Source organism: Rissa tridactyla, chromosome 2 (genome assembly GCF_028500815.1).
Source record: "Rissa tridactyla isolate bRisTri1 chromosome 2, bRisTri1.patW.cur.20221130, whole genome shotgun sequence".
NCBI lineage: Eukaryota > Metazoa > Chordata > Aves > Charadriiformes > Laridae > Rissa > Rissa tridactyla.
Genome location: NC_071467.1, coordinates 84,286,719 through 84,310,085, shown reverse-complemented (window position 1 = coordinate 84,310,085; position 23,367 = coordinate 84,286,719). Strand labels below are relative to the sequence as shown.

The 23,367-nt window shown below is 38.2% G+C and overlaps 1 protein-coding gene across 1 annotated transcript in view; it reads left to right on the top strand.

Moving 5' to 3' along the window:
• The window catches only part of CDH12 (cadherin 12), a 225,394-nt gene that overhangs the window by 152,422 nt on the left and 49,605 nt on the right, over positions 1-23,367 (top strand). Inside the window, exon 5 of the mRNA XM_054191248.1 lies at positions 5,117-5,284. Within this exon, the coding sequence (XP_054047223.1) occupies positions 5,117-5,284 (168 nt within the window). The remainder of the gene's footprint in view (positions 1-5,116; positions 5,285-23,367) is intronic.

The following is a 23,367-nucleotide window of genomic DNA, read 5'->3' as shown; positions in this document are numbered from 1 at the left end:
TGTCATTCTTGTTTTTATATTCAGTAATTCACTTAAGGAGCCAATAACCTGCATAGTGAATGCCATGCATTGTGTCATCCTGAATGTGTTACAGGGATAGTTGTCCATATGTTCCTTTCAGCAAATAGTTTCTCCTTCCAGTGAAGCTGTACATGAATGTCAGACTGTGTGTTAAAGAGCCTTTATCCCTGATGATCAATAGTTTGGCGTTGAGAACCTCATAAGGCTGTTAGTGCACTATCTCCAATGGGCGCATTCCTTTGTCACGTGCTCTATTTAGCAGATAGTCTTGCAATTCGCAGGGAGCAACTTTACTTTTCAAACTAAAATGGGACTTCTTCAAGTGTCTGTGGGAAAAAAAAGTACTTACCTTTATACGTATTTCTTTATTTCAGTCTTGTAAAGAACGAGTAGGAATTCAATGGCAAGAAAAACGTTTACTGAAGCCACAATTAGAGTTCTAGTACAAGTTTCACAAGAAAAAAAAATAGTTATTAGTACTTGAAGAGGTATTTTTCCCGTGGCACTTCGAGTTGCTGTATCATATGCTCTCACCTATTACTCAGTAATGAGTAGTGAGTGGACCACAGGTGATGGCCTGCACCCTGCTAGCCCTGGAACATCATACAAACCCAGTGTTTACACATCTGTCTATTAATATCTTTAATGAGTTAGTCAGATGGACCTTGGTGGTAAAAGAATGGACACGTCTGCAAAGGAAGATTCGTGAAACAGCTCTCCCAGCATAACTTAAAATCCTATACCAGAAAAAAAGCATATAGATTCGTGCTTCTACAAGCAATAATAATGTGCTGTAACCCGACTTCCATTAGAAAGATCACAATATGAGTGTTACCTGTGGGTCTAACAATGACTGTAGAGATAAACAGTATGTGAATAATAATGCACAGGATGCTGCTTAATGATTTGCTCTAAAATCCAGAAGTCTTGGGCAGCACTACAGATCTGGCATTTCCAATTGTTTATTTTATAACTGAGGAGATGATACAGAATTTTTTCAATGCGGAGTTTTACTGCCAGACACTTACCTTGAGTGTTTTTGACAGGAAAGAAGAAAGCCATTTGAGTAGAAAATGACAGATAAACTCAGAACTGCTGGTAGATGGATGTGCATTTACTGGGTTGCTGTTGTTGGCTTTTTTGCTGTCTCTTGCATTCTAGTGTCAAATTTGAGACATTCCCTTGTAGTTATTTAAAGAACTTAACATCCATACTAGGTCAGACCAAAGGTCCGTGCTGCCCTGTCTCATGTTTCCAAAAGTGATGGCCTACTCAGCTCTAGCGAAGGACAAAAGAGGAAGTGTTTAGTGATGCAGTCCCTGAATAGTCTGCTAGTTTTCAACAACTTGTTCTTATGGAGTTCCTGGGTGATCGGCAGTGTCCATGTAACAAAAACTCTAGAAGGATTTCTCCTCCATACCTTGTCCACTTCCCAGTAGAGTTGATGTCCAGGAGCACAGTATCTGCACACCCAGTGACTAGAAATGCCACAGTAAAAGGGTTTTTTTGGGTGAAGAACCAGCTCCTCTTGCTTCTTTGAAACACAACAGATCTTAACTTCTTTCATACCTCACAATTACATAGCACAAGATGGTGAGCAGCTAATTCCTATTTATTAGTTCCCTATAACCTTATAGGCCCATATTCTCTCCCAATTGCCTCTTTTCTAGATTAAAAACTTCTTTAAACAGAAGCTGTTCCGTAACACTGATTATCCTTCTCCTCCGTATTGGGATGAGAAAGTGCACACAGTATTCAAGAAGGCAGCTCATATGGATGTATAAAATGGTTTGATCGTAACACCTTTGTTCTTTATTCTTTTCCAAACAGTTCCAAACATTCTGTCTAATTTTTAGCTTCTGTCACACAAAAGGTGATATGTTTGTGGAAATTTCTGTTACTACCTCAAGATCTCATCGCAAAACGATAATGGCGAAACCACTGACCATAACTTTATATGTGAAATAAGGATTGTGTTTGGCATGCACATGACTTTACACATATTCCTTTCTCAAATTATTCCTGACAGGTGATAAACATTTACTCTGATATGAACCTAGTACACTGCATAGTTTTGAACCTCTATGGGTCTGAATGTCACAGCTGCCTCTTTACTCCTCTTCTTTACTGACCTCCTAATTTTTTGCAGTGCTTTGCTGGAGGTAAGCAAACTGTGTGGAAATGGGAGAGTTAGCTTTTATTGCTCTTGCAGGAAGGTTAAATGCACTACAGTCCCTGATGGAGAGCAGCTGTTGAACCGTCACATTTTCAGGCCTCAGATCTTATATGTGGGGGTTACTTTTTGATGCTGTGAAATTGGTCTTCTGATTTTAATGTGAGTTTTCTTTAACACAGAGCACTTTGCTCAGACAGATAACCTCCCTTATCTTTCCTCTGTATGTTCTGTTCTGTTACTAGAATGTCCTTTTGACAAACTTCTTTCTAACCAATTTTCTGATGTGTTTATGAGGTCGATATTCTTATTCATGGCTAGATGTCTTCAGTTTTTTCTTAGACTCAGTATTCTAGTCCATATTCTGACCTCAGTTATATTCTCGAAATCCAAATTGGTGTCAGTAAGTATTGATTTTAATATTTATTCAAGAGGTTTGTCATGGAACCTGGACTTTCTCTTACACATAAGTGGATCATCTCCTGTTGAATTATGGCTCAATAATGTTATAGAGTATATCTTCTGGTCCAGGTCCCATGTATATTATTTTCAATTTTCAGCAGCCTCATTGAGACCATACTTTTTTGCACATTTGATATTGATGACATTTGTAAAGAAAAAAAAAATCAAAGTTATTCAGTTCTGGAGCTGAACAATCTTGGTTGTAAGATCTTAAGGTAGAAGGATTTAAAAACACTCAGAACACCATTACATGCATGTAAGGCCTCTACATTATAATAAGCCTTTGATTTAAAGTTCAGATATTCCTTCTGAAGCTGAAGCTGCAATACCAAAATTTGTAGTCCATCCTTTCCCATGGATTTTTACTTCCATTTTATTCTTCTATTTTACTTTAAATTACCTTTGTCCTGTCCATATGAACTGATGGTGTTGGTAGAAATAGTACTTTTCGGGGGTTTTTTTATGTTTTTGAAATATTGTAGGTAAAAAAGGGAAAATTGCCTATGAACTGCTAGACATGAAAATCATTCCCATTGATTTTTTTCGCTGGAGCCAAAAGTTTTTTACAGAAAAATATATAGAATGTCCTTATACATCCAGATAGGAATAAACAGTGGATGATTGGGAACTTTACTACCAGAGTGATAGCCCATTCTTCATTTTCTGAAGACCATCTGGAATATTTCTAACTGAGAAAGCCACTCAGTTGTACCTAAAACATGTACAAGAATCAGATGAACTGCATCTCCTGCTCACAACCTACTATCTGCCCATTTCCAGTTTTTCCTACTTGATGTTATTTGGTTTTGCTAGTCTAAAAAAGGAAGTCTTTAATTATCATAGCTCTTTTCTCTTTAGAATGAGCATACCAAGGATGTTGTAAAGTACTGTAGGACATTTGGTCTCCACAAAGCAAAAATACGGATTAAGAAATTAAAGAGGAAACCTAGTCACGTTCATCCTATTTACAAAAAGATTTTTTCATGACTATCACATGAATATGAACAAATTTTTACAGTTTTACAATTCAAGATTTCTGTCTGGAATGAACAAAACATTGAACAACACTGATTGTTTCCAAAAACTCAAAAGGATAGTGTTGCAGTATCTAAGTGTTCTTAAGTATTTGCTAGTCACATTCCAGATCTATGCAACACAGTATATGCCATGCTGAGGTAGAAAATAGTAGTTATTATTAATGTTGTCATTATCATCACCAGTGTTACAAGCGGAGAGAAAGGAAATTGTTATACAATTCAATTCAACTGGAATTTTTAATAGGTTCCAGAAATAGAAGATTTAGGTCAAAGTTATTTCTAGACTCTGAACGAGTACTATAAGCTAACGGTTCCCATTCTTGTTAACACGGCAGTGGTTAGTTGCTATAAAGATAAGAATGACCCTTAAAGCTTGTTTCTTATCATTGCAGACCCATTATAACACCAGGGGAAAAAGACTGTTTTAAAACCCAAATGGTTTAACACTAGAAAATATTTTCTAAACCAATAATAACTTAGAGGAGAAGCATGTTTCCAATTGGTTTATTTTTCAATTGTGCATGCTATCTGCACCAATCTGCACCTAACCATTTTCTGAAAACTACTGCTGAATGTATAGCATTTTGAAATGTAATATTTACTTGTAAAATTTTGACAAAGGAATGCATTTTCTCCTGTAAATTTGGTCTCAAGAGAAAGGATTGGGTGCTCCAAGCCTTATTGCTTTTTACAACCTCATCAGCTAGTAGTACTAGCTGATCAGTAGTACTTCTCTCTCTCTACAAGTCCTCCTTTTATCATATACATTCTTAACATATCAAAAGGGAGATTATGACATACCTATTTAGATATCAGTTATCCAAAATAACTGAAGATTGAGAGTCATTTGGGCAATGTCTTACCATGATATTTTAATTACATTTCTTTAAGGAAACTCCTAAAGTTTTCACTGCATCTATGTGCTATATCAAGAAAATTTTCTCAAGCAAAGGAGAATCTTCTAATAAAGACCTCCTTTTGTACAGAAGGAATATTGTCTTGGCCTACCATAGCCTAACAGCGATGGCAAGTGGCTGGCTGGAAACAACTGAAGATGCAGTCTCTGAAATGCATTGCCGCCTCTTCCTACAGTGTCCTACTCTGCACAATGGCAGCATTCTTTGGTCTCGATGTTGCAAACATACGCTCACGCCATTCACATCCCTAGTGAAAATGCAACATTCTCTTTCAGCCGTTCATGTCCTCATTGAAAAGACACAGCAGGCATTTTGAATGGTTGAATAGCTGACGAGCACACTTTTGAAAAGCCTGAGTGATTTGCATGTTTCTGTGTGAACTCTTTTATCAACCCTTTAGGAAGAGTTCCATTTCTGGTCCAGGGGATCCAGTATTAAAATGTAATAGTAGACAATCACAGCCCGTTTGTTTACTTGTTCTTTCTCTTTCCCATTTCTTCTCGTAGGTGTAATAAGAACAGCTTTGCCAAATATGGATAGAGAAGTGAAAGAACAATATCAAGTTCTAATCCAAGCCAAGGACATGGGAGGACAGCTGGGAGGACTAGCTGGTACCACAACTGTAAACATTACTCTCACGGATGTCAATGACAACCCACCCAGATTTCCTAAGAGTATGTTGTATTCCAAATGCTCTATTTTTCAAATAAGCATGACTGAAAGTATTAACGTAGAAAATCTTTTATATAAGGAATTGAGATCCAAGGAGAAGATCAGTATATGATGAAAAAAAATTAGAATATGCTGTTGTTTTTTAAAATAATATAAAGCTCAATTTGAAAGTATGAGTTTTGAATGTTTAAGAGGACTTCTATCATCATTCCAGAGGACCAGTCTGAGCCTCAGTGTTCATTTCGTTTACACTTTAAAAATCATTTGGGAAATACTATTTTGTCAAGGAAAACTGGATGATCCCCTTCAAATGACAAAAGGTTATAGCCTGAGACTTGCAGGTAGCAAAGACAGAACTGTCTCACACTAAGCGTCGTTGTTAGGATAATCAGGAACAGATTTTTTACACGTCTTGGCTCAGAAGATTATCTCTGTCCTTGAAAACACTTACAACCTCAAAATAGTGATCATCCACTGACAATTTATAACATTTCATATCAATTAGTTTAAATGAGGTTTTTCAGAACTATGCTAATTCAGAGTTTCATAATCTGTGCATGATTAGCAGGATTGTCACTTGCTGCTTTCTTTAAATTTACTGAAGTTTTCTATATATTCCGTACTTTGGAAATGCAGGCGCTAATCAAGCATAAACCTTGATAACTATGCCAAAACAATTAGCTCCTAAAAGTTATTAATAAGGCAAATTCATATTAGAACATTTGTGTGAATTTGCAGTAAGATCATGGCAGCTTTTTACTTTGTATCTCTTTTCTTGCACATGAATTGTAATCCCACTTTATGTATTATAAATGTTCGTTAGATACCAAACCACACCTGAAACCTCACAGTTCTCTCCCATGTAAAAATTCTTTTACTTCTTTTCCTCAGCATGTAAAGATACTGCATTTCTGCAGGCATGTAAGAATGACCATGTTAAGACAAAGATCCATCTGTCCCTGCCTTCTGTCTCTTATACTAACATCTAAACTGACATTTCCTCAGTTTCTAACCATTTTTAGCCCAGATGGTGTCGTTGTATTTAACAGCCCTCAATGGCTTTTCCTTACAGCAAGTTGCCCTGTTGCTTTGAAACTTATGTAAAATTTCAGAGTCCACAACATCCTATGTTAGTGAGGTGCACAGATTAATCATATATTAACAGCTTCCCTCATTTGTTTTGAACTCATCCCTACATATCTACCTCCACGTTGACCTCTGTAAAGAATTCAGAAAGCGTTGCAAAATATGACCTTTATTTAGAAATGCTGTGTTGACTTTGTGGGGTTTTTTTCCCAGTATGGGATATTCTCCATGAGTCCATTAATCCCGGTCCTGTTGTTTGCCCTGGGCATGTCAGTCATATCCATCCTTAGCTCCCTTGAACTCCCTGGAAATCTTTGGGGAAAAAACCATCAATGTTAGATTAGCACCTCCAAGCCTTCATGTGCCACAGTGGTTTGAAGCAAAATATTACACATCATAATAGTTCACGTATTTCATCCTTCAGGCTCTTGGACGTGTAACAGCTAATCCCAATAATTTGTTACAGTTGTGTCTGTTCGTTCCACAACTGCTTCTATAGCTAATTTAACTCTCTCATGGGTCCCCCATAAAGACAGGCTCCAGGATAGAAAAATTCCCCAGCTATTCTACACTGAACAGGAAGAAAAAAATGCGTTAAGTTTTTCATTTGTGATCTTCTCTGATCATTTCTTCTATATCTCAATTTTGGGTTGGCTTTACACAGTTCCTTTCAGGCTTTTGCCTCCAGGTGTCTTTAAAAGACAACTGTTATTAGCTTGTTTGCCAGAGATTTATTCAAACTCGGTTTTTGTCTTCTTTATTGTGGTTTTATAGATAAAGCAGATTTTATGGTTCTTTCTATTGTCCTCCTTGAGACACAACTTCATTTTTTTTGAAAGATGTGTTCTTGCTTTTATTAGCCATGTTATTTAGCCTTACTGACTTGCTTTTTAATGGGCACAGTGCATTTGCTGTGCGTCTTCAAAATGGTGTCCCTAGATAGCATCCACACCACCCAGTGGAATTTAACTGTCTCAGCCATTCCATTCAGATTTTTTATAGTGATATTCTTCAGTTTTATTTATTTCCACTCTTAAGCTCATTACCGTTGCTGTAAAATTTAGAACTAAAGAACTTTTCCTGACTGGCTAGCGTTAATACTGTTCTCTTCTTTAAGTCTTATTTGACTTAGGGCTTCCTTTAACAGCCATCGTTATTCCTCCACTGATAAGGTCTACTTTGCCTTTCCTGTGTGTTTTGCTCCTTGGTACTCTGCTGCCTGACTGATCTTCTTTCCCACAGATTTCGAACATGCCTATTATGCTGATATTCTTGTTTACCGTTAGGCATTTAAAGCTACCCTTACTAGTTCCCATTTTAAGCCTTGACTTTATATTGTGGCTTTCTTTCTCCTCTTTACTTCACCCTAGTTTGATTCTATGTGATCTACTGTTTCTGCATTTCCTACTGGATTACCATCACCTTTTGTAGCATTCTTCAGTGAAGAATGCTGGATTCTGGTGACTGCAGCCTTTATCGGAAGTGTGTATTTTTGCCTTTTTTAAAATTGTGTACTTTCCAACACCTGCAAATTTTCCTGAACTTTTCTGCTAGAATCACGATGGTCATAGGAAGGTTTTTAAACTTTCTGAAGCCTGTTTTTCTGATGGCCAAAATGAATTTTGCAGCTTCTCTGGGGGCACCCATTCTTTAGCAAGTGCTCCTACTTTCCAATAACGTGAATGCCTTCTCCTTACACGTTTTTCTCAGCCAGGCATTCAAAGCTTTGCCTTTCCATCTTTCTCTCCCTGATTGTACATAGTGTGACAATTTCAGACTGCGCTACTATGAGTGTCCTTAACTTCAGCTTTCGCTGGCCAGCCTATATTTCACCCCCAACACCTCTGTCCAGTCTTACCTTAGTTTGTCAGAGCTCACATGTACTACACCCACTGATGCCTCCTTGTGTTTCCCAACATCCTTTCAAAACGCTTGTCAGATGCTGCAAATCTAGTCAACAAGCAAATCATCCCGGAGAGTTTCTTTGAACCAACATTCTCACTGTCCTTGTGCTCAATGCTTGTTAAACCACCCACCACCCCAGTCTGCTCCTTCCTTTCAGCTGGAACCCCTGCCGCTGGAAGAGTACCGCAGGTGCAAGAGGAAATAACATAAACACCCAGAAACTGAAAAACTCAGAGCTTTGGCAAGTTCCTTGGGCCCAATGCTGTTTCCTACGTCTGATTTTCGGTTGCATATTTTACTGTCTTTGCTGTTAGGGACCTAAGTAATTTTCTATTTTATTATATACCTTCATCTACTATGGTGTTGCAAGAATACACAAGTTTTATGTAATGTCAGACAGTTTTCATGACACAGATAAATCATGGAATATATCATCCTCTTTTAGGGAGATAGCCTTGAGATCTCATTTAATGCATGCGCTGTAGTTATCACGTCTTTGCCCAATTGTTGCTATGAAGAAGCAAAAAAAAAATCACAAGAGATCAAGCTTGTCCTCTGCTTTGCGTGCTAATAGGGTTGAAAACCATTTCTTTCTATGATATATCACAGAAGCCAAATTATAGCAGTGACTCTCAACAAAACAGAGAGAATAATATTGGAGGTTTGTGTTGATATTGAAAATAATAAACATTTAGCATGGTTTACAAGCTGAAGTGTCAGCATAGGGACTCCAGTGTATTGGAACAAGCTTGATCAAGGCAGACAGTTACCTGAAACATTCTACTTTTTGGGTTGTGTTACAAGCAACATATTTATATTCTTGTAAACTAAGGACTTCTGCTTAATCAAAACAGCAAAAGCAAAAATCCTGATCAATGGGGATTCCCTTAGCCAGTCCCATTTGGTTAAGCAGTATGTGAGATTATGTCTAGTGTGCCTGAAATTCACAGAGACACAAGACTAATGACAGCTAAACAAAAATAATTGATAGAAAAAAAAATGAGTATGAATTTCATTTTTAATATAGTAACTGTATTTTTCGGTTTTAGTCTTTGAAAAACATTGCCATGATTCAGAGTAGCTACCTGCCAGGAACTGGAGTTTGTCATTTGCTTGATTACCATAGCTGAAAGGATGCTTGTGCAGCATTTTAGTTTACGTGAAAAATAAGCCTTTAAAATCAGGTACAGGTGGGTGCCAAGTTCAGGCCTGGTAAGACCTAAAGAGCCCTCACTGTTGCTAGGATTGGAGACCTGCAGCGTCACATTACTCATCACTGGTCAGCAAAGCCAGGAAGTCCAAGTGCAGAATGAAAAAAGGGACTGAAGATCCTTTAACGCTAACTGCAGCGGGGTGAATGTTTTTGCACTACATAATCAGGACCACAGTTTCCCAAAGGGCTCATATCAATGATGCCATGCTATAGATTACCTTATCAATAAGAAGATATTAATTATTACATAATAAAGTTTAAATTTATTTTCTGAACTCAGTTAAGCTGAAAGAAAAAAAACCAACCGAGATTTCACAGTAGAAGTGGGAGGACATACATTATTAATACTTGGAAGAAGCTACATTGATAAATAATACATTACAAGCTTGCCAAAAAAAACGTATCATGGAACACCTTCATCTCATCGAGGGTCCTTTAAGGAGACAGGCAGGTTCGGATGGGATATTGGCATCCAGTGATGAAAAACCACAGACTATCCTGCTGAACATGGAATTTTTTATTTAGAACCTGTGCTTTTGAACATATTCAGTGGGGAACTCCCACCTTGCATGTCTCACAGTAATGAGGAGTGTAACAAAGGGGAAACCTCTAAACATTATATATTTCTGTCGGAGTTGTTTGACCTGCAGGTATCTATTGGCCCACATTTCCGGAAAATGAAACACTTCAGAAAACTGATATTTTCTTTATAACTAGAAGGAAAAATGAATCTGAATGATTTTATTAGTAGAAATTCATTTCTAAAAGTGTTTTATATATGTCTTGCCAGACTCTTCATTAGTACACTGACTTTCTGCATTACTGTGCATGTTTCATTATTAAAGATAGAACTTTTTGTAAATATTAAAATAAATGTTTCCTACCAAAGTTTGATTCTTGCCAAAACCAGAAAAAATACGTCAAAGACTGAAAGGGAAAGTACTTTTCCTATCATAGCAATGATGTTTAAGCAATTAAGTGAAAATCTGGTATAACACAACATTGCCTTTGAACAGAGAAGAATGGTTAAAAGCCGTTTATCTGCATCCTGGTCCAGAAGGGAGCTGATGGCCTTTCTCTCTCAGCTACTCACATACATGATAGCTGGTTAAGTAAAAAGACAGGTCAGTACAAACTTCCTAGAAGCTAATGGGCTAACCCTTAATGCATCAAGTATTAGACCAGTCTGAGCTAGCTGCAAGGACAACTGTGGCTTGTTTCCAACTCTTAAAATAAGCTTCAAGAAAGGATGGATGGGTTATATTTACTTCAATATTTAAATGACAAAACTATACTTTATGGAATCAAACCAATTAAGTGAAGTGGTTGATTCATATTTTGTAAGGTTATTGTGCTTCAGTTTTCCTGTCTCTCTCTTTTGTTCACTGAAGAGTCACTCAGAATGACTGAGCAATAAAAGCACACGTCACTCATTTTACTCAAAGGAATAGTATGTCTTTTTATTTTAATAAGACATAAATACACTTTAGAGGATAAGGCCCTGAGATAGAAGAAATGCAGTTGAATTTTAAAATTTCTACAGTTTTTATTCTGAAATTAACAAATAAAAGACAATTCTCAAGTTCTTTATGAAGTCAGCAATAAGTTCGGTATATTTTTAAGGTGTGCAATTTAAAGGTGACGCCCCCTTAATTTACTTTTTTTTATTCAAAAGAACTGTTTGGCTAAAGCTATGTTTAATCGTCTCATTTCCAGCTCACAGGAGAAGTCAATATTGTAGGGGAATGATTGAAAACTGCTTTTAACAGAAGAAAAATTAATTAAGATTTGGACCCAATACTTGAATTTTATCTACTTGTGCACATCTTGGCTTTTCAAAAAGGCATCTCTCTGATGGTCAGAAACCATTATCTCAGGGCTGTTTTGCAACCACATTTAAAATGTTAGGATCCCTATAGAGCAACCTCTAGATACCACAAGGGACAGTTTTTTGTTGCCATTGGTCTTTCCAGAGGCATACCAGTGAAATCAATTAAGTTAGTTTGCATAAAAGAGCATGGAAAATTTCCAGAAATGCTAACATGTTTGGAAACAGAAATGCCACTATTCATCTCTCTGGTAATGACACCTTAAATAAGACAAGGTTGAAGGATCATTCCTGGGGCCTTGCACATCGTCGGCCTGTCCATACTGTAGGATATTGCAGCTAATTGGATCCGGATTTCAAGAGTGGCCAGTACAATGCATTTAACAGAATGTATTAAATCCTCCATTGGAGACAGCAGAGGAAACACCAATCTTAACTAGAGAAGTCAACAAAACAGACAATTCAGAAACCAGAATAAAATATCTGTCGTTGATGCAATTTCAGGAATTTCAGTGCAAAAAAGACCTTTATAACAGAGGTCTAGGCTTTTTTTTTTCTCCTAGTTGACTAACCTTTGCATACTACTTGAATGATCTATTTATCTGTTTCACAATTATTATATTAGGAATAGAGTTTGCGTATTATTACCCTCTAGATAGCATCTATTTTCAGTGATTATTTATTGGTAATAGCATATTTTAGTAAGTTTACTTTCTAGTACTAAAATCTGCAGGAATATTTTGAATGAAAAGACAAGCAAGTACTAAACTTGGAATGGCCTGCCTGTACGTACTTATGTGTACACACACTATGGACTGAAAACTCTAATCATAGTTATTCATTTATATATTCTGGGAAGCTTAGTGCATCACAGAAATTGCACACACACTATTTAGCATAGAACTTACTCTATAAAAGCAGGTCAGTTTTGTTCACTCGGTAAACTCAATGTGGCTGATTCCATTCGTGTGGCTTTGAACCAGTCTTGCTCCGATTTTATTGCAAAATTGGGTACAGATACAGAGCGCAAGCAAAAGGTCTTCTGATCCACATGAGCTACAAAGAAAAAACTTTTGACGTACTGCTTTGGATAAGTGGCCTATGAGAGAGAAGTTCCTTATGTATTCGTATCTGCTTTTAAAGATTTCAGAATACGACACAGATACCACAAAGTAGTAAATTAGACATTTGCAGAAAAGGCCTGTGTGATTAAGAAATTATTCTGTTCACTAACCTAAAAAATTAAAATAATGAAAGCAGATGTTTTTATTAAAAAGAAAACGAGGAAGATTTATTCCCTCCCTATTTGGCCAATTTGCTAGAAAACTTACTAAGGATTAAGGTTCAGAGCTCCTATCTGCATAATTAAGTATTTTAACCAGGGTGCCCAACTTTCTGGAGAGCTATTCTACCCACTGCAATTTAGATGGGGAAGTATGACTTTTTGTTGATGCTCCTGTTAAAAGTTGTAATGCTTTGTATACAGCACTTGTATATCCATTGGCTCTCAGAATGAAAATAAGTCTCTCTCTCATTGATTGAAGAATTTGCCTGTCTGGGCAGACAAGATGCCCTAATTCAGTTCCAGCGACTAATTACTCATTTGATACCAAATGGGAGATAGTTACACAGAACAGGTGGTCAGATTCATTGCAGACTAGCCTGCAGACAACGATTAGGTGGGAGACTGAGTCAGAGCTTGCTTTGAATCAGAAAGGGAAGGAAGGTTGAATCCTGGTCTACTCGGTCTTTGTTAATTCTAACCCCTATGACATAAGACATAAAGGGAAAAAAGCACCAGCTTGGTTTTCTAAACCAAGCTTAAGTCTTTTAATGTCAGAAAATCTTAAGCAAGTCTGATTTCCATTTACTTGTGAGTTTTGGGTAAACTAAAACTGTGTTTTTGAGTTGAATATGTATTTTAACCAACCATTTCAAGGAGTGATGGAAGACAGGAATGCAAAGACTCCGGAAAGGGGCCCATGTAGTTGTAAGCCAATCATGAAGCCAGCAGCCATGCTTGTCATTATAATTTTGGATTGCAATATCAGTGAGTCACTTAACTACATCTTTAACACCATCAAAGCAATAGTTAAATCGTGAATAAATACTAGCTGTATTTACGTGAATACATGTTACATAAGCAGATCAGTATTTGCACAGTACTCTTACAGGAACCGGAGGAGGACTTATAGGGTAACTACTCTTTAATCCAGGTTCCTTCCAAGTCTCACACCTCTGTACTCTCTGAATCTTTGTCTTCCACTCCTTTGGCCTCCTCTTTCCTCCTCACCCCATCTATCCTTACATTCAACATGCCCTCCTGTCTCCCTTCTCCTAAAAGAGACACAAATTTATCCTTCATCTCGTTTTCATCTTATAACTACAGTGTGGCCATCTCCTCCTCCCCGAGTATGTGTTTTTTTCTCCCCAATAATAACACTGCTAAAATAAATTGTTCTTTGTTGGTTTACTTCCAGCTCTGAGTCTCTCCACATTTTGCTGTACTGAGATCATGGTTTTCACCATTTCAGATAAGCTCTTTGCAGCTCTGTCTTGCTTGGTTTGGCCGCTCCACTGTCAGCTCAGTGACCCTTGACTACTGTGTCTGTTTGATCCACCAGAGTTAGCTACATGTTTGACAGCTAGTCATAAAAAAGCCTCTGTACTTTTTTTTTTTCTACACCACCACTTGATCAGTGCAATTATAGACATTTTTACATAGACTAAAAGAAGGTATACAATGGCTCATTTTATTTTGCTTCGAAGACTTAAAGAAGGGCATGAGAGTGTCAGGGAAAGTTCCTGGACGTTTAAATCATCTGTACTTTAGCCTTAGCCCAGTCACTGGGCACAGCTTTGACCAACACCAAATAAAGCTTTCTCAGACAAATTCAGGGCATTTGGGAAAATTAGTACAGATCAGGAACTATTCTCTGCAGTCACTTGCCATGAAGCTGACCTATTTTGGTGGGGGTGAAAGAATTTAATGACATGGAAATAGGCCATTCTATACTGGCTAGCTTCTGGGCTGCAGAGTACAGCTGGTACATGAAATTTCGTTGTACAGTTGTAGCTTTTTTGAGCCTGTGCTTTGTAATCCAGGCCATGCAGCCCACCTCGGGTCACAGCACCTGACAGCTAAGTGGGCTTCTGTTACTATTTGTGTGTGTGTGACATAAAGGAGTTAACATAAAATTCAACATCTGTACTGATTTCAATTTACACCTACGCCTTTTACTTTTTTCTTATTCATTTCCACATCAGAATTCTTCAAGCACTTCCAGTAAGAGGTGATTTGCCCCCCAAAGTGGATAAAGTCTTAGTAAAAGCTCCCTAGAAACTTCTTTTTTTTGATAGCTATCACTGTTGCGTGATCTTGATCTTAAAGCATCTTGAAGAGTGAAGCATTTGATTTAGACTGAACAATGACACAAACCCCAATGGAAGCATAATATTAAAATAAAAGTGATAAACAAACTGAAGGGAGAAATATTCAGTTACTGCAGATTCTCAAAACACTATAAATGTTTCGTAAATTTTATGTCTGCTGTACTTATATTGTTTTTTAACTTTCTCAAGAGTGCATAACTAGCAAAGGCTATTCTTCGGGGACTGCTTGGAGTACTGATTGAATGAAACAAAAACCTCTTTAAAGCTCTAAACTGAGAGAGGCCGAACCCTCAGCTGCAAAGCAGAGCTTGAAAACAAATATAGCTAATTCTTGGTACTATTCCATAAACAATGAAAAATATAGGTAATTTGTCACTAGGTAAAATGTAATGCTCTGATTGCACAATAATGAATAGTCCAAGAAATGCAAATGAGCACAATAGTGGTTAAAGTTAAATATTATATATTGGTCATAAAATTCTGTTGTTAGTCTGCATTTATCCAACTAATTTCCCTGCTACCATCAGGTTTACGTGGTAATTGATCATTAACAGCAAGATTTAGAAGTCAATTATTTTTAAACACATCATTATCATCACAGTATATTATTATCATTAATAATTGTATTTTACATCTGCTACCTTCTGTATAGAAGGTGTAAGCAAATACAGTTCATAGAAATTCAACAAACTTTGGCAGGAATCATGACATTCATTCCACCCCAATATGTTTTCTGTGGGGACCGGTGAAGAAATTACTCATTCAAAACAAGGAGAGTAATTAGATTGGATGCATGAAATTATCCATGGTAACCTTGGGATGGCTTAGAAGCACCCTGCATCTCCACCTACTCTCTGATACTGAAGAGTAGCTAGGGCTACGGATTTAACAGCATGGGGTTGCCTTGCAATGCCTTGAGAATTGGTTGCAAAGTGACTCACAGACTACAGTGTAAATTGCTGCATCACCATCATTTCTGGCAGCATCTGCCTTTTTCCCCAAGGCCTTCTGTCCACGGAAGAACATTGCTTCTGACCGTGGTGGGCTGGCTTTCTGAAAATTTAGAGGCTCCAGTGCAACATGAAGTGAAACAGACCATACGTAATTATCTAATTATAATCACAGTAGTTTAGGCTCGTGATTTTCAGAAAGACCTAACAACCACAGTTATAGTCAGATTTTCAGGAGTACTCCACTCCTTGGAAAAGCATTAAATGGGATATCCGAAAAGTGCTTGCAACAAGCTTGCAACAATCCAGAGGTTCCTACTGACAGCAACAGGAGCTGCAGATACCAGCAGTTTTGAGACTGTCTTCTCTGAGTCTAAAATACATCTTTAGCTGGATTTCTGCATAAAGAAAGCTATACAAATAAGAAGAAAATAACAGAAATATTCTAGAGGAATTTTTTCATGTTTTCTCTCGAATTCATGACAATTATTTTTTTCTCGGTGGCTTCCACAGCAAATTTGTTGATCTTATAAATGTGATCAACAAGGCTCTCAAGAGAAGGATTTATAATTAAGCACTCACTACCTACAGATTGCATTGCAAAAGGAGCAGTATCTATATAGAGATCTCACTTTTAGACACTTAAGTTGGACAACATAAACATCACTTGATAAGTTGATCATACTTGCTGTAAAGCATAAGAGACTACGAATGTGAGGCCAATGGCTACCCTATTGGATCATTGTTTTTTGGTCTATATCACACACTAAGTCACAAGTATTTTAAGGAAAATTTGTGCAGTAACCCAAAGCTTAAACCAATGAACAGTAAATTATTATGCACTTGTACTTGATGGTTTTGCATTTTTATCTTTAAAAATAATAATTTTCTGCTTTGGGCTGTGCCAGCAAGGTGAAGAAAAGTATTATATACTTTAGGAAAAACCATTTACGTAAAATGTACCCAATGAGCAAGTGAAAATCAAAGCTTCACAGGTGGTCTTTTGAATAATACAGACGTTGAGCGTATTTTGTTTAGGTGATTTTAGGTATGCAACTTAGGTGTGACTCAGAGGGCTAAAGATAGGGGCCTAATTTCCTTAGTCGATGGAGAGAAAAATGATTCTTCCAGTACAGATGATTTAGAGCACTTGGCTTAGATCCTAAAGTAGATGGTTTGACCACATTATTAAGACTGAATGAGTTGTAGTAAAATTGTGTTATTATATTTTGTGCCAGAGTAATAAAGAAAATATGAAAAAGCTCCCACAAGATATTTAAGAAGCAGAGATGTTAAGCAGAGCATTGCAAACCTGTGTCCCATCCTCGGCAATATACTTTTTATCATGTTAACATTTCACATATATCATGCAATTTAAATTTTATAGAGGGAATAAGTGTATTGATTTATTTCATGGTGACGGTATGATCACCAGAATATTACCAGCAGACCTACCTGATAAATGGCAATTACTTGATGCCTGAGATTCTGAAAAAGGAAAGACATTTTGTCCTGAAAACTATTCTTTTTTCTATCCATAAGGCATACTGCACCTTGTTAATTCTTTATAACACTATATAATTTACATAAAACGTTTGATTCAAGGTTTTAGAGTATATCCCAACAAAATTATTTTTCTCATCTCATTTTGGACTGGTTCTACTGATTTTTTTTTTGTTTGGTAATATTTTCTCAATCGGTAGACTGAATATTAGCAGAACAGTTCTTTATTGGTCATGATACATAATGAAGCTGATCATCTACAACTGGGTTTTCCACATGGATGCAGGAAGCATGTTGTCTAACACATGAATGCATGGACAAAGTCAGACTTTGCACAGATGACCATTTAGCCACCGCTTTTCCGTGGGAAAGTACTAATGGTGGGATCCTTCCTACACAGTAATAATGGCATGATTAAAACAGTTGTTCAGAAACTTGATTTGGTCTCCTCAGCTTGTCAGAGTTAACTCCGTATCATCTAGAAGAAACCTTTAATTATAAACAAGAGCACATTCTAGAAATGTGCATTTTCTTCCCCTCCTAGTAAAACCGTGACACCATATAAAAGAAAAAAGATTCTTCAAAGAATCTTATTATTCTTGCCTAGGCATGAGAGCACACACATCTGAGTGTCTGTGGCTCCAAAGAACTGCTTCTAGAATTATTTCTGCATTCTGGTGTTAAACAGAATATTCTCTATTGTCTTTGCTACAGCCAGCACTCTTCAGAGACAGAAGCTGTGCGTCTGAATATCTGCAGCTGAGAAAATGAACTGGCGTTTCCCATTTTCTGAACCCTTGCTCCAACAAGGGGGATATTACGCTCTGTGGCATAATAACCTCTGACATGCAACGGGGAGGTTTATTTTTAGAAACCTTTCTGACAACAGGTGATCAGTGGGAAAAATAGCAAATTGTTAAACTGAAATTTTTCAGTATATAAAAATTATATCCGGTATGATGAACATTATTTTTCCCTTTAGGGAAGGAAGAAAGAGGACAGCCTCAAAAACTCAGTCTGCTAGCTCACCTGAGGGACTGATAAGAGTCCTGGCTCAGCAGCTACCAGCCCCGGGGAAGCTCCATTGTGTACATTACACCAAGTTTGGGCAGGATCAAACTCAAAAGGGGTTTCACTTTTACTCATTTTCCGTTGAAGAACTGAGGATCCTTAGACATCCGGGATCTCTGCAGCCTGGGGACGTATAGTTCTTGCTAGGTGTGGACTTTGGGATCCACAGGAGAGAACCAGAAATTTTTAAGAATGGCTCTGCTTTATCTAATGAGGCCATAAGGAGGTCTAGAGCCCAAGACTTAGAAGGAGCAGCTGAGGTTGTTTATCCTGGAGAAAAGGAGGCTGAGGGGAGACCTAATTGCTCTCTACAGCTACCTGAAGGGAGGCTGTAGTGAGGTGGCTGTTGGTCTCTTCTCCCACGTAGCAAGTAACAGGACAAGAGGCATGGCCTCAAGTTGCACCAGGGGAGGTTTAGATTGGATATTAAGAAAAATTGCTTCACTGAAAGAGTTGTCAAGTATTGGAAGACAGCGCCTAGGGAAGTGGCTGAGTCACCGTCCCTGGAGGTATTCAAGAGACGTGGAGAAGTAGTGCTGAGGGACATGGTCATCCTCCCCCTCTACTCTGCCTTGATGAGGCTGCACCTGGAGTACTGTGTCCAGTTCTGGGCTCCCCGGTTCAAGAAGGACAGGGAACTGCTGGAGAGGGTGCAGCAAAGGGCTACCAAGATGATTAGGGGACTGGCACACCTCTCTTATGAAGAAAGGCTGAGGGATTTGGGTCTCTTCAGTCTGGAAAAAAGATGGCTGAGGGGGGACCTTATCAACACTTATAAATACTTAAAGGGTGGGTGTCAGGAGGATGGGGCCAGGCTCTTTTCAGTGGTGCCCGGGGACAGGACAAGAGGTAATGGGCACAAACTTGAGCATAGGAAGTTCCACCTAAACATGAGGAGGAACTTCTTTCCTTTGAGGGTGGCAGAGCACTGGAACAGGCTGCCCAGAGACGTGGTGGAGTCTCCAACTCTGGAGACATTCCAAACCCGCCTGGACGCATTCCTGTGCAACCTGCTGTAGGTGACCCTGCTCTGGCAGGGGTTGGACTAGATGATCTCCAGAGGTCCCTTCCAACCCTATGATCCTGTGATTCTATGGTTTAGTAGTAACTTGGCAGTGCTACGTTAATGATTGAACTCAACGATCTTAAAGGTCTCTTCCAACCATAATGACTCTATGATTCTATAAACCCTAACTCAGAGCAGTGGGTTTAAAGATAGAAGAAGTCTTGCCATAACTGAAGTTTTACCAGCCTATGCCAGGTGATGCATGACCTGCATCAGAGCACATGGTGACAAAGCCCGTTATTTCTCTTCCCCGTGCAAGGCCACAGCCCCCTGCAGGGGACAGAGCCACAGCTAGGAGAGACGCAAATATATCTTGCTGCTGTGCTAAATCACATCTTCCCAGTTTTAGGAGGATGTACATCAGATGCTTCTAATTGTTAAACTGATTAGCTGTAGCTGATGTAACAGGTTTATTATCTGCTTGTATTTGTACTATCCTTTCTTTTGCCTATTACACTACTGTTAAAACACCAGCAGGTAAAAATGAACTCTTGTCTTTGGGTTCTTCCAAAAAAGACAGAAATCAGTGCCCTTATAACCTGGCCAGGATAAAAACTGAAATGCCTTGGTAATTTAATCTAACAAGAATATAATAATATACATAATCTGTTGGTTTGGGTTTTTTTCCTGAGAAAACATTAAAGATTTAGATTAAAGACAAAGACATTATTTTACTTCGGTGTTGTTACCTATAAGATTCATGCTATCATGATTGACTGCAATGTAATACTTTGGCAGCTGCCAAAGATAATTGAAAAAGATACAGACAAAGAAAAAGCAGGAGAGGATAGTCTTGCATACACAGTGTGTGTATGGTGACAGATTGAAAAAAAGCTCGAATAGCATTTACAGCTGCTTGGGTGAAGGCCATTATGCATTTAGCTTAAGCCCTTAGATGCTAACCTGGGTTATTTCTTAATGGCTGTTTTGCTGGTGAGTTATAATGATGGTTTTCATTTCTTATTCTCATCAGAATTGAAAACCTTTTTGGTAAATGATGGTGTACCCATAAACGGCAGGTGTGGAGAAACAAAACAAAAAAAACCCCTTTGTAAGTAAAAATCAAACCCCAGAACAGCTTTTGAGCCTTAAAAACTAAAACTAATCTAATCATGTCAAAAGAACTGTAAATGTGTGCTGAATTTCAGTCAATATGACTGATTACCTGTCACTTACTCAGCTCTGATTTCTTCACGCTATGCGCTTTGGAACCATCTTTGATTTAGAAACTCAGAGGCAGCGTGTATTAGTTGTTAGCTCACCTCCACCTTGGTTTCCTGAATGCCTCTGGGTCTGAGTAATAAGCTCTATCAGTCATTTCAGTGTAAAAGCTGAAAAAAACCAGCATCATCACTCATTTATTTTTATCATCCTCATTGATGCTGCTCAACCTGAAACTCTGAGGAAGTTTCACACCTTGAGTCACGTAGACGCTACACCGGCTTTAAAAGGGAATGTCTGAACAGTTGTGTTAAGCTACATAATCACCAAACTTTCTCTAGTTTTGGACTCAGGGTTGAATTTTTAGTATAATAATTTAAGTGCAAAGTGTTGCATAAGTTAAGCACGTTAATTGGCACGTGACTTTTGGCCTTAAAAATAGCAATCTTTTTTTCTTAAAATTCCGTCTACAACAGAGCAAACAGTCTTGACAAGGCAATATGCATTGCTACTAGCTTTCCTATATGTGAAAATATTCTGACATGCATGCAATATACATGACTGAAACCAGCAGAAGGGTAACTAGTTGCAGAGTCCAGTTTCACAGTGCAGTCTGAGAGAAATAAGGGCTTGCTCCTTTGGTACATGCCATATCACTCATCCTTTACAAAAACCAGCAGCAAACTTAGAAAATACATTTAAAAGAGATTTATGCAAGGAGAAGGAAAGATTTTTGTAGGCAGAGAAGTCACATGAGACAATCTACAAAATTTGACAGAACTGTTTGAGCAGCATAGCCAGCTGCTGCATGAGTTTGTCTGAGCTGGTTGTTCCGTCATTCCTAGAAGCTGCAGAGAACAAGGTTTTTGGGACCTTCGGGAGTAAAAGGCTATTATTCAGGCCTGTTTCAATATAGCTCTGTAGCAAATGGAGGTAGTAGTGTACACAGGCAAAATGGATATAAAAACTGAATAATGCTAAGCTGTCACAGCAAGTCCACAGCAAGAAGTAATGTCTTCTAGAAACAGAAAAATAAAAATCTACAAAACTGTCTTTCTGTTACATTTCATGTGCAACATGTATTGATCACTTCAGGTGTCCTCTATACAAAGACTATTTGAGGGGGAGGGGTGGGGAGAGAAGGTTTTCATGCTGTACATTATATTCTCTTGAAGTTTTTCCGTGAGCAGGCAACAATATATATTATTTGTTTTCATTTATTTTATTCGGGAAGTATGTTGTCACAGTAGCACCATTAACAGCTTCCATATGCTGTGAAGATACTATTACAGGAGGACGATGACAGTGTAATTACATACTACATCTTCAGAGATCTGACTCTGGCAGAGTTGAAGATTACTTCAGAGTCTCAAATTAATCTGAATGACCCAATCTTTATTGCTGTTGAATTTCTGGAAGTGATGAAATGCCAAGTCATTGAAAATAACCGATAAAAGCCTAAACAATCTGAAATGAGTAATGTAGTGTTTCTTTGACTTCATCTAAGTCCCATAAGCTTTACAGCCAGGTGCAGTATTTTATAGAGAAATGTTTGCTTTAATGAATCTGAGTGCTCTTCAGTTCACTAAGAATAGATCGACTAGGCAAAGAAGGAAAAATCCATTATCATATGCTCTTACATTTTATGTGCACCAAAATTGTGGATGTAAAGGGCAAACACTGCAGCAGTGATTTCTGTCGTACCATGTAGGTGTCTGTAAAAGACCTGGGCATCAGGGGTAGAGCTATGTTGTGGAAATGTAATATACAATTCAAGTGTGGGCAGAGGCCTTTTGGATCCCTTTTCTTCCACCTCTTCTGAATAACTTGCGTAGCAGAGACCCAGTAATACACACATATTTGTAAGTGACATTAGATGATAGGAGGATACCATGATAAAATTTTATTCTTTACTCAGAGTCATTGAAGTACAACTAAGAAATAGCTGAGGCTCCTCTGCCTTGATGATATTTTGCGTCATAGTGCTCCTTGCCAGATGTTAAAACAAGAAAAAGAAGTAAAGCTTCCTTTAGTACATTCCCTTGGAAAAAGAGGAAGGAAAGATTCCTTTAGGAAGTTCCCTTGGAAAAAAAAAGTGAAATGATAATTGCACCATTCTCAGTAGCTCAGTCAATGGGTACTACAAAGCCACACATGGTAATGTCCAAATGTGGATGCTGACACAAGCAGACTTTTTACTTAAAAGGATTTTGCCAAACAAATAAAGCAAGTTTTGTCTTCAGATATACTTTGCATACTGATGGACAGAGGGAGGAATCAGGCAATACTCATTTTTTCAGAGGCAATCAAATACCCAATTATACAGGTACCATAACCCAAACTACTAGCTGAAAAAAGAGTAGGTTTATTCCTAATCCAGCAGTGCTAATGTAATTTTTTTTCCTCACCTGGAAGTGTAAAGTTGAAAAAGCTGAGACAGCATGCGTTGTAAGGAGATAACGACAGGGAGCAGCGTCTGCTGTGCAATTCAGCGGCTGGATGCGAAAGTCATCTATCCTGCTGTTGCATGGTATACAACTTCTCAGAGACTTATTTTGTGAAGTGTGACCGAACCACTAGCAGGAGGAAATCTCTGAGACATCCCCATAATATGCCTCCCACTAGCCACAGATGCGTGTCCTGCTATACTGTTGAAAAAGAGGTGTAAATTTCCTCCTACGTATTCACGCGTAGAGGAACAGAGAAGGCCATTGGCAATGTTTTCCTGTGCTGAAGCAACTGCTCTGTGAGAGCTGTTGGAGGATGACCCAGGAAAACGAGATGTGCAGCTGATGGGGCAAGCAAATACCAGCTTTGTTCAGAGCCAGGATGAAGCGAATTGAACATCCCGGACCCGCTGAAATCAGCTCCAAAAGCTGCCGGTGGGTTTGACAGCGAAGGTTGCTGCA